The 12,698-nt window shown below is 43.7% G+C and overlaps 1 protein-coding gene across 4 annotated transcripts in view; it reads left to right on the top strand.

Annotated features, from left to right (window-relative positions):
- Positions 1-12,698, top strand: part of LOC123769729 (MPN domain-containing protein) — a 110,029-nt gene that overhangs the window by 55,183 nt on the left and 42,148 nt on the right. For all 4 annotated transcript variants that reach the window (XM_045760954.2, XM_045760956.2, XM_045760955.2 and 1 more), the window contains 2 exons: positions 4,610-4,700; positions 9,165-9,255. In XM_045760954.2, coding sequence (XP_045616910.1) covers positions 4,610-4,700; positions 9,165-9,255 — 182 coding nt within the window. The remainder of the gene's footprint in view (positions 1-4,609; positions 4,701-9,164; positions 9,256-12,698) is intronic.

The raw sequence follows: 12,698 nt of genomic DNA, 5'->3' as shown, positions 1-12,698 counted from the left end.
TAGCTCTCCTCGTTCTTCACGTTCAGGGAATGTCCAACGTCCTGGCAGGCAGTCTGTCACACTTCATATCTCTTTCCACAGAATGGACGGTCGTTGCCACTTCCTTCCTTTGGCTTTACCAGATGTACAAGCACCCAGAGGTGGACCTCTTCTCATCGGTGTGGTCTCGGTATCGTCCTGTGTATATGGTGCCGTTCCCTGACTGCAAGGCTTTTGCGTTGGATGCTTTTTGGCCGGACTGATCAAGATGGAGGTTCCTGTACATTTTTCCCCCTGGTCCAACTGTTGCTCCAGGTTCTAGCTCGGCTGGAATTCTACAGGGAAAGAGTGGTTTTGGAGGTTTAATAGGATCTTGGCCACCAGATATCTTGTGAACGTTCCTGGCTGTGAGAGGATGGTCTCTCAAGATTATCCCACAGCTGACTTGAATTCTCATTGCAGTGCACAGTGTACCAATCTCGTGCACAGGCCCTATCTCTGTTAACCCTGGATAGTAAACTGTCATGTTGGGCATCTCCAGGATGCCCACTTAACCAGGAATACGTTTATAATATGAAGGCCGCTGTATGTCCAGGCAGGAAGTAGATACAGGAAGTTAAGCATCCATGCCATAGGGTCAGAGTACATTGGCTGGTGCGAAGCGTGAGAGAGAGAGAGAGAGACAGGGGACGCCAGCGAGGCGACAGATCTGACCCCTGAGGTCAGCCTCAACCAGCGCGATGGAGAATAACAACTGTGACGTGTTCATGACGTCACCACTGCTACTGATCATGGAACAATCAATATGATTGGTTTCTGCTCTTTTGCTGCAATGCAATTGGTCAATTGTAACCCCTTGTTTTTGTGCAACACGAGGAGCTCTGCATTCTATTGCAAGGGTATTCACATGAGGAAGTTCATAGCTAGTGGACATGTCCTGTTCTGTCTATCGGCCAATAGACTGAACATCGTCCATTCTTCACCATCAAGTTAAACTCAGCTTTTTTTCGATATACCAACATTTGCCCGGAATCGCGATCGTGAGTATATTGTTTAGAAGCCTAAAGATTAATCACCAGAGTGAAACAGACTGGTATCAGGAAACCCCTGGTGACAAATTGAGATCGTTGTGAGCGACCTAGAGTGAACTAAGGAGTGCTTCTGCCTGAGTAACCTGTGTGACTTACCACAGTGTACTGCATGGTACCATATAACCTGCAGCCGCCAGCCGCCACTCGGTCCAGAGCGTGTTGCTAGCCTCGAGTCCCCCGCCGCCCTGCCTCACTGTCGCACGTGACGTCACCACCTTACTCACCGTCAGTGCCATCAAGTGTGTGCGTGTGTCTGTTAGACATACAGCACACCCTCCTGCGAGTACCCTCCGTGTCAAGTACGGTTTGTGGGAAAGCCTGTCGCCAATGGTCACACGTCAGAGCGAGCGAAACCAGCTGTCAGGCCACCTACGAGTTCTTGCTTAAATGTGCCTGAGTGAGTGAATAAGAGAGGTAGCCTACCTGTAAGTACAAGATCTTGTCATTGTTTTATTGTGTCTGTTTGTGTTTGTCTGAGGGATTAATCACAGTTCTCACCTTCTTATACCTGACACAGGTATAGGTGGAGACCTAGACACCCGACGGTGTATGCGTGTTTATCTGTGTGGTATCACGACATTACACTCGTCTGTGAATGTGAGCTTCACATACACCACACATTTAGTTATTGTGTGATATTATTATTGTGCATGTTATTGCCTGTCCCACTGACAGTGCCATTGTGATTTATTGCACATCATCATTACCCAAGTATCCAGTTGGAACTCTTGTGATCCCTTTGCACACCAGCAGTTAGGTTTGCCGTGTTAATGATTGGCTGTCAATTGTGTTAAGTTAGGTGTTTCTCCACGAGTGGATCCGAATCGATTAGCCAGACGTCAAGAGTCTCGCTAATGCAACCATAGCCTTTCTGATGCCAATCTAAAGTAAATCAAGCACCCTTTGTATTAGTGGTTAAGTTAGTAAATAAACTACTGTTAAGCTTTATGTGGTGTTTCCGTTGAACCACTTCTGAATACTGTACTGCCAACTATTTACTTAAGCCTTCAGCTCCAGGTGTCTTCAACACAGAGTTGCCTATTATTCACTAAACTATAAATGTGATGAGGGCCCTAGGAGTCCCTTAAAGTGTTAAAGCATTGAGGAGATTCCAGCGATCAACGTGGACCAGGACCAGGTGAGGCTAGTCTGAGAAGAGACCCTCAAGGACTCTAACTCGACCTTGCTCTTAGGCCCTGTACGGTTGCTCTCGTATTTTCTCTGCTGATTCTGACAGCTTCGTGAAGCGTCTGCCACATGTACATTGGCGACGTACACATTGCAGTCGGGAAAGCAAAATAGAAAACCCCACACTGGCCATCTGTGGCCTTGTGTTGTTTTGGGGTGTCTGTTGTGGCCAACGTCTCTTCCTCAGATTAATACTTGCAGTGCTGACGCCTCCCTAGTAAGTCGTTGTTTTTCCTTCTCTGTGGGTAGTTAGTTTTAGGGAACTGATGGGGCTTCCCACAGAAAACCAGCATTGAACGTAATTAAACAGCAGTTTCTGGGTAAGCCCCGGAGCCTCCCTGACACCCTCCCTCCCTCCCTCCCTCAGGTTGGCGGCTTTTATCATTCAAGAACTGACTGGCAAGCCGGGGCAGCTCCCCCTTCCCCCTCCCACCAGCAGGGGGGGGTTAGTTGGATGAAGTTTTGCTTGTTTGTTTTTTCTTTGTGGAAAGGGGGGGGGGGGGTTCTTTGATATTTTGAGGGCGTAGGTCGCACTGTGCAACCAGGCCGTAGTCTGTTTTGATTCGCCTACCTTTCTGGGTGCCTTCCCTAGCCGATGGCAAAATGACACTTTAAATGTAGTGTGTTCATGAGCCATTGTTTACTACAGTACTCTCCTCTCTGAGGGGGGGGGGGCCAGGTTCTGGCTTGTGGTCCCCAGTAAGCTACAAGAACTCTGTGACTGATGACTCCAAGTAGTGTGGCACTGTATCGGTATAGATAGCTTCAGGGAGCCGACGGAGCTCACCCAGAAATTGGCGTTTAATTACATTCAAAGCTGGTTTTTTTCGACATGCTTTGTGAATATTTTCTGTTCCTAATTTGTTTGATGAATTGAATAACATGTAAAGAGATCTTTCCAAAGTAAAATACCCTTCATCTTTCATTCTTACCACAAAGAAAAATTAGATTTTGTATGTACCAAATTAAATAAGGAGGAAATATATAAGTAAAGTATTGTGCTACCCAATGATTCAGTAGCACACAATATCTGAAAAATGTTAATAGCAGCTGGTGTGTGTGTTGTTCAGAATAGTTAAATCAGTCAATAGCCAAGTAATATATAAAGGTATTGTATCCAGCGTAGTAGTGATTGAGACAAAAAATATGCATTGGTGACTGATTCAGACAATGATACATCATTTTTTTGTGATTTCGGTTATTATTGATAAGGGTGTCTGAACATACGTGTGGTGTGATCTTTCAGAATCTCGCATGAACAAGTGTACTTTGTATAGGTATGAAGACAGTCTGCCACATAAATTTTAACCCTTGAAATGCACATACCAACTTCAGGTGTTTGATTTGTGCTTCACATGACATCCTAATAGGTTTTAGTTACTTTGCAACATGTAAAACTCCTGCTGGTACATTGTGTTCCCATCACAGTATTTGAGGCCTCTTATAGCTGCTAGATATCTAGTGAACTTTTCTGGTCATCTGTGGCCATCTGTCATCTTGACAGTGATAAGATTTTTCGAACATTTTTCCTATGCTAAGGGCATGGTATTTAACAATATAGGACAAAAACCTTGTTTTGAAAATTATTTTTGTGTGTGAATACAGATAAGGCCCCAAGTTAATGGACCTACATTTGTTAAATATGTGAAGCGTTGAATAGATTGAGGTCCTGGCTCTCCACTGATTGTATCTTCACATCTTGTGTCTAATGTATTGTAGATGGTGTTAACTGATTTTATTCAAAATTTTTAAATTTTTTGTATGTAGTCTACATTACCCATACTGTATGTGTATTCACTCTGATTTTATTTGTACTGTATTTTCATTCCAAATTGCTGTACTGTATTGCAATATTTATAATAGTTTTTAGTAGTCTTTTCAGTTATTGTTACAGTCAATGTAATTATTTTGTCAACAATTTGCATAGATTATTTTAATTTGTATTCTGGTTATAATACCAATACCAGCGACTTCCCTAATATGTGTAATTTTTTTTCACAGCATTCCTTGTTTAGCCTTTTTTTTGTCTATTATGTGACTTGTTTGTTATTGTTCATGCATGCATTTTAATATTGTTATTCCATTTATTTAGTTTTGAAAATAGCTTTAATCCTCAAAGATTTGTTTATTAAACAGCGACAGTGCAGCCATACTAGTCTCAAGTTCATCACTCAATAGTTCTGTACTGGTTTAAAAAATGTTAGCTTCCCTTATATTCAACACAGGTGGATTGTGCCATGTTTTAACTTGTAACGTGTGTAAAGAGGCACGATGTATTCATAGGCTTATCAAGTAGCACATGTCTTTAGAGGCTATAATGACCTGCATGATAATTTCTTTTCTGCTGTCAGGTACGGTACCGTGGGAAGAAGCTGGACTCCTACAAGAACAATTATTACAGGCAGAAACAACTTGAATTTGAGAAAGAGGGTGAAGCACTGGGTTAGTATTCTGGTGATGGGGGATTCCAGGGACATAGGTTGTATCCCATGGTATGGCCTCGATGTTTTCTCATTGATAATCATGTTCTGGTCGTCTCATTGTGTAGTCTTCTCATAGAGCAACAACAGCAGTAGTAATGTGCATGCAAGAGTGAGAGCTGCACAGATATACAGAATATGAAGAGGTTGCCATTGAAAAGTTTATATTAGGGATCTAAGCTTGTCGCCTTCCTCTCCTTCAAGGCTTTTCCTTCTATGGTCACACAGCTAGGAACATTCTTGGTCACACTAGGGCCAGTCTGAATATGGCTTTATCCAGAGCGGATAAAGATAGTTCACGACTGTTGGTAGTCGGTGACTTCAACTTGAAATCCATAGACTGAGAGGCATATGAAGCTAGAGCAGAGGATTTTTGGACCTGAAGATTCGTAAACATAATCTTGGAAACATTCATGCATCAACACTTTACAAGGATTACAACACATTGCACATTACAACAAACTACAAGGATGAGGGAAGGGAATGTTCCCTCCATGCTGGATTTGATATTCACCAGGAAAAAATAAGAGATATTTAAAATTCAGTATCTTCCTCCCTTGGGTAAAAGTGACCATGTCCTCTGGGGAAAAAAGTATGCAATGCATTATAATCTGGAAGAGAGTGAGGAAGTTGAGGCAGTTGAAAAACCTAATTTCAGGAAAGGACAATTTGGGGAACTCAGACATTTCTTTAATTAAGGAATTTGATTGGAAAGACTTGCTGTTAGGCAAGGAAGTAAATGAGATGTATGTCAAGTTTTGTGAAATATATGATAAAGGCACAAAAACATTTAAACCAAAACAGATGCAGAACTCGGAAACAGGATTGGTTCAACAGAAATTGAGAGCCTGCCTGAGACCAAAAGACAGAAAAATGGAATCAATATAGGAAGAGGTCAAACCCCCAAATATACCAATGATACAAAGGCGAGAGAAACAACTACACAGCAGTGACGAGAGAGGCGGAAAGAAATTTTGAGAAAGGGGTAGTGGACAAATGTAAAACAGAACCAGACCTATTCTATAAATTCATCAAAAGCAAATTGCAGGTAAAGGATAACATTCAGAGGTTGAAAATGGGAAACGGATTCACAGAAAATGAAAAGGAAATGGGTGAAACATTAAATGAACAGTTCCAAAGTGAGTTTGTGCCAAAATTAAATCTTCAGAGAACCAGACACAATAAGAATTCCCAAGAACAACATAGAGCACACAGAGTTGTCTAGAGACGGAGTGGAAAAAAGCTCAAGGAACTAAGTAAGAACAAAGCAATTGGCTTGGATGAAGTTTCACCATGGGTTCTGAGAGGATGCGCACTTGAGCTCAGCATTCCACTTTAACAGATTTTTCAGGCTTCCCAGTGTACAGGAGTCCTAGCAAAGGTGTGGGAAAAGGCTTACATAGTTCCAATCTACAAAAGTGACAGCAGAAAAGACCCCTCCCCCCTCAATTATAGACCTGTATTACTGACAAGTGTGACAGTCAAAATATTGGAAAAATAATTAAAACTAAATGAGTAGAACACCTGGAGAAAAATGATATAATAACAGACAGTATAGTTTTTGATCTGAAAGATCCTGTGTAAGGAATTTACTCGGTTTCTATGATAGAGCCACAGAATTTCCAGGAAAGAGATGGTTCTGTTGACTACATCTATCTGGAGCTAAAAAAAAAAAAAAGGCTTTTGACAGAGTTCTTCATAAGAGGTTGTCCTGGAAACTGGAACATACTAGCCAGTATGCTGGAAAGTAGCCGGTAGCCGGAAACTGGAACATACTAGAACATAGAATTAGCCAGACCAACCGGGCTGCAGTGGATATGTGGGCCTGTGGGCTGCTCCAAGCAACAGCCTGTTGGACCAAGCTCTCACAAGTGAGGCCTGGCCTCGGGCCGGGCTTGGGGAGTAGAACAACTCCCAGAACCCCATCAAGCAGGTATCAAACATGTATACTGGAGGAGTGACAGGGAGGCTTCTGACATAGATGAAAAGTTTTGCCTGACAGACAAATGAGGGCAGTAATCAGAGGTAATGTATCGGACTGGGGAAATGTCACAAGTGGAGTACCACAGGGTTCAGTTCTTGCACCTTTAATCGTCATTGTATACATAAACAACCTACTACATGAAATACAGAATCATATAAGCATCTTTACTGACGATGCTAAGATACTAGGGAAGATAAGAAACTTAGACAATCGTCGGCATTCAAGAAGACCTGGAGAAAGTAAGTGTATGGAGCACTACTTGGCAAATGGAATTTAGTGTGAATAAAAGCCATGTTATGGAATGTTGAATAGGAGAACATAGACCCCACACAACCTACAAATTATGTAAAAAATCTTCAAAACATTCTGATAAATTAAGAGAACTAGAGGTGGTTCTAGATAGAAAATTATTACCTGAGGATCACATAATGAACATAGTGTGAGGAGCCTATGCTAAACTCTCCAATTTTAGAATTCCATTTAAATATATGGATGGTGAAATACTAAAGAAACTGTTCACGACTTTTGTTAGACCAAAGTTGGAATATACTGTGGTTGTGTTGTGCCCATATCTTAAGAAGCACCTCAACAAACTGGAAAAGGTGCAAAGAGCAAAGACATGAAACTAAATGGCTCCCAGACATGAAAGACAAGAGCTACAAGGAGAGGTTAAATGCATTTAATATGCTAAAACCAGAAGATAGAAGAAAAAGAGGCAATGTAATCGCTAAGGACAAAACAGTAAAAGGAATTAATACAATTGCTAGGGAAGAATTCGTGAGACCAACTTCAAGTACAAGAGGTCATAGATTTATACTCGGTAAACAAAGCTGCCAAAGAAATATATGAAAATTCACTCTTGTAAAAAGAGTGGTAAACTGTTGGAACAAGTTAGGTAATAGGTGGTGGAAGCCAAACTGCTGGAGTCATGGTCACACTGTTGGGAACACTCGTGGTCACACTGTTGGGAACACTCGTGGTCACACTGTTGGGAACACTCGTGGTCACACTGCTGGGAACACTGCTGGGAACACTCATGGTCACACTGTTGGGAACACTCATGGTCACACTGTTGGGAACACTCATGGTCACACTGTTGGGAACACTCATGGTCACACTGCTGGGAACACTCATGGTCACACTGCTGGGAACACTCATGGTCACACTGCTGGGAACACTCATGGTCACACTGCTGGGAACACTCATGGTCACACTGTTGGGAACACTCATGGTCACACTGTTGGGAACACTCATGGTCACACTGCTGGGAACACTCATGGTCACACTGTTGGGAACACTCATGGTCACACTGCTGGGAACACTCATGGTCACACTGTTGGGAACACTCATGGTCACACTGCTGGGAACACTCATGGTCACACTGTTGGGAACACTCATGGTCACACTGCTGGGAACACTCATGGTCACACTGTTGGGAACACTCATGGTCACACTGTTGGGAACACTCATGGTCACACTGTTTGGAACACTCATGGTCACACTGTTGGGAACACTCATGGTCACACTGCTGGGAACACTATTGGGAACACTCATGGTCACACTGTTGGGAACACTCGTGGTCACACTGTTGGGAACACTCATGGTCACACTGTTGGGAACACTCATGGTCACACTGTTGGGAACACTCGTGGTCACACTGTTGGGAACACTCATGGTCACACTGTTGGGAACACTCATGGTCACACTGTTGGGAACACTCATGGTCACACTGCTGGGAACACTCATGGTCACACTGTTGGGAACACTCATGGTCACACTGCTGGGAACACTCATGGTCACACTGTTGGGAACACTCATGGTCACACTGTTGGGAACACTCATGGTCACACTGTTGGGAACACTCATGGTCACACTGTTGGGAACACTCATGGTCACACTGTTGGGAACACTCATGGTCACACTGTTGGGAACACTCATGGTTACACTGCTGGGAACACTCATGGTCACACTGCTGGGAACACTCATGGTCACACTGCTGGGAACACTCATGGTCACACTGCTGGGAACACACATGGGGTCAGTAAGGTCTTGCCTTAGTGATCAATGAGTGTGCCCCCTAAAGTACCTGATTCTCATATGTGTGACCACTGTACTTCTCCTATCCTGATTCTTGTACTGTATGTACAGAATACTATACCCAGTAACTGTTGTTGTGACATAATGATTCATTAACTGCTCCAGCTTGTTTAAAATCTGCTGTCTATAAATAAACAAAGCCTTTAAAATGAAAATACATTTTTTGCAAAGATAAAATGAAAATAATTATACTTCCTGGAAACGTATGTTGTAGAGTAATTTTCACCACAAACTTCTGCGTGTTCATTGATTCACAGTTATTGGTGGTAAAATTCGTATAGCTTGTATGTTGAAAAACGAGTCTTCTTTCAAATGTTTATTTTCTAATGGTTGATGCTGTTTTAGATGAAGAGGAGATGACTGACAGTGACAGCGATGGACCTCATGAGCAGGAGATTGTCGAGTTTGAGCTGATTGGCAACAGACATCCCAATCAGTAAGTTTCTTCTGGGAAGCAAAAAAAATAACTCATATTTGCCTGCAGATAAGATGCACATTTATGGTTCCCCACCACCCAAGTACACAGTACAATTATTTTCATGCACAAAATCATATATTTCCCCCCCTACAAACCCACTTTTCATCATTTCCAGGAAATGTATGATGAAACATTAAATTAGATTTTTCTGTGGGGATCCCTGTTGGCTCCCTGAAGCTAGCTTACTGATTAAGTGCCATACTACTAGAGTGTCATCAGTCACAGAGTTCTTAAGTATGCCTTCCGGGGACCACGTACCAGAACCTGACCCCGTTAGAGAGACGCAGAGAGCAATGGCCCATGAACACTTTAAATGTAAAGTTTGTCATCTTGCCATCAACCAGGGAAGCACCCAGAAAGGTTGGCAAATCAAAACTGATTACTGCCGGGTTGCAAAATGAAGCCTACGCCTTCAAATTATCAAAAGGACTCCCCCACAAATATAACAAATGAGCAAATATTCGCCCCAACTAACTCCCCTGCACGTTAGCTCTAGTAGCCTCCTCCCCCTCTTTTTGGGGGGAGGGGGGGTTGCTGTCCCGAGTTAGCCGGGCTGCCACCAGTCAGTTTTTGACTGAAGTGTGCCGGGTGTCGGTGTCACTCCGACTCCATATTTCTGTTTTCTTTGGTGTTTTTGCCCTTTGCAGTGGTATTTCTTTACGAACTTGTGTGTAAGCCAGAGTTTAGAGTACTGAAGCTGCATGAGCCTAAGGTGTCACCTTCCCTAGGTGCTCAGTAAGTATTGCACTGCATGGCCAGGGTTATCTTCACTGGGGCATTCAAGAATCATTCTCCATTAGAAGACTTCCTCACTAATGGTGGTCTTCGCCCTTGGGGTGTGTCAGAGGTTTTACGCTTTCCATCTTGCCCTGGATAAGGGATTGTTGGTGGTGTGCACTGTGGCTGGCACAACCAGCTCTTCAGATAGCTAGGGTGTGCCAAAGTTTCTCCCAGACTGTTTGCTGTTAGGGGTCTCTGTTTTTTTCAGTTCTCTTCATTGGGTTTCTTTTGTGTCCGACAAGGTTGTTTTGTTCTTTCTTTCTTGGCTTTTTCTGGATTGGTGTCTCGTACCGCTTGCTATGACTTCTTATTATGTGGCATTACTGGAGCCACTTCAACTTGTGATCAGGGTGGACATCACTTCTGCTCCATTCCAAAAGCTTGGTCGTGCATTTTTCCACCTCCTGCCTGCTCGTGATCTGCCTGAGCCTGCTTGGTCTTTGGACCAGGTTCTTTCTTTTCTTTTCATCCATATGATGGCCCCTTCAGTTCAGAATTATTTTTGGAATGCTTTGTTTTTGTTGGCTTTGGCCTCTGGTGGTCAAGTTGGGGAGCTTCAGCTCTTCTCCGGCACCTGGGGTTTTCGTCTTGATCCTTGTAGTCAACTGCTCCTTTTCTGGTGATGAGTGAGATGGCGGGCTTCCATAGGGGTTAGGGGTCCTTTGGTGGTGGATGCATGGTTGGTTCGGTCAGGGGTTCATCATGTGTTAAGTCCAATAGCAGCTTTGCACCATTACTTGCAGGCCACCAGTTTTGTGTCAGTGGACACACTGTGGGTTGCTCTGGTTTTCCCTGGTTCCCTGTTCCAGGGATCATGTGTCTCAGGTTGTCTGTATTGGCATTAACACTCGTGCACCCCGCCCGCCACCCCTCAACTGTGCGATATGGGACCCAGGGTGTCACGGGAGCGCGCGTAAATTCTGAAAAGTGTATGCTCTCTTCAACTTTGTCACCTTAATTCTCGTCCTACGAGATTAAATTTTGTATCATTGTGTTCGCAATAGAATTCTCTACAGCACTAAATGCATATAAACTCCAAAAGCCCGGCAAATTACCCGCAGCAAACAGAGAAAGTGCGAACGAGTTACCCAAAAGCGCGCAAACGCGATAAAATGTTTTCACTATTTTCACTCTGGTCACCTCAATTTTCGTCCTAGGTCTTTCATTTTGGTCTCAATGGGTTCGCAATAGAATTCTCTATAGGAACATTAGCATATAAAATAAAAAACCTGGTCACGCTACAACCGCCGACGAGTTGAAGACGGGCCACGCGTTAGCCGTAAGTGAGCGCTCAGATGCCTTCAAGCTACACTCCCAATTCCCGCCCTTTTCAAGCCTTTCTTTCGCAATTTTCTTCCTGGAAGGGCCTTGTTCATGATCACTATCCATTGTGGAGTAAGCGTAGATAGTTTCTAAAGCCGCAGTAAGAAATATAGCCACGGAAAATAGCCGAAATGTTCACGTTTGAGATGCGAGTGGAGGCAACATTGGTCACAACAGTGGAGCGAAAACAATGGGCCCACGGCATGTGCCAAGCCGCCTGAGGGCCACGAGGCTCAACAAAGAAAATGGGAAGACATCGGCACGCATTTTAAAACCAGTCCCAAAAAAATCGGATAAAAACCTGATTTTTGGCGATTATTTAAAGTGGATGACGCAATGCTGCGTCATCCCCGGTATTACCGCCAGTAAACGGATGACGCAATGCTGCGTCATGCCCGGGCGAAAGTGTTAAGTTTAATCAACCTGTGGTCCACCCTCGTTCCTGTGATGTACAAAAGTACTGTATGCCGTTCTGTCAACTGTGTTCGGAAACATGTCTTGGGATGCTTTTCGGGCACGGGGTGTTTTGGAGGTTTAATAGGGTCTTGGCTGCCAGGTATCTGGTTAATGTCCCTGGCCCTCTGTGACCTTGTGTTGCTTTCGGGCATCTGGCGTGGCCAGGTCTCTACATAGTCTTGATAACTGCGGTGCTTTCACCTCCCAGGTAAGTCCCCCTGTTTTTTCCTTCTCTGTGGGTAATTAGTTCAGGGAGCAGAAGGGGTTCCCCATAGAAAACCAGCATTGAATGTAATGAAATGCTAGTTTCCGGATGAGCCCGGGAGGCTCCCTGACACCCTCCCTCACTCCAGTTGGTGGCTTTTGTCATTCAAAAATTGGCTGGTGACTGAGGAGGTGGAGCTAACGAGCAGGGAGGTTAGTTGGACGAAGTTTCACTTGTTTGTTTTCTTTGTGGGGGAGTTCTTTTAATAATTTGAGGGCATAGGTTGTATTTTGCAACCAGGCAGTAGTCTGTTTTTATTCACCTACCTTTCTTGGATCCTTCCTTGTTCGATGGCAAGATGACATACTTTAAATGTAAAGTGTTCATGGGTCATTGCTCCCTGGACCTCTCTGAGGGGGCCCAGGTTCTGACTCATGGTCCCTGGTAGGCATACAAGAACTCTGCGACTGATGACACTCAAGTAGTATGGAACTTAATCAGTAAACCAGCTTCAGGAAGCCTCCAGGGCTCACCCAGAAACTGGTGTTTCATTAAATCCAACGCTAGTTGTTTCCAGAAAGTATCCTTATGTCCTGCACCGGCAAATGCAGTTGTTTGTATCTTAACTGTATAACTA

The sequence above is a fragment of the Procambarus clarkii genome, chromosome 45 (genome assembly GCF_040958095.1).
Source record: "Procambarus clarkii isolate CNS0578487 chromosome 45, FALCON_Pclarkii_2.0, whole genome shotgun sequence".
NCBI classification, from domain to species: Eukaryota; Metazoa; Arthropoda; class Malacostraca; order Decapoda; family Cambaridae; genus Procambarus; species Procambarus clarkii.
Note: the sequence above shows the minus strand (reverse complement) of the source record. Positions and strands in the feature narration are given on the sequence as shown.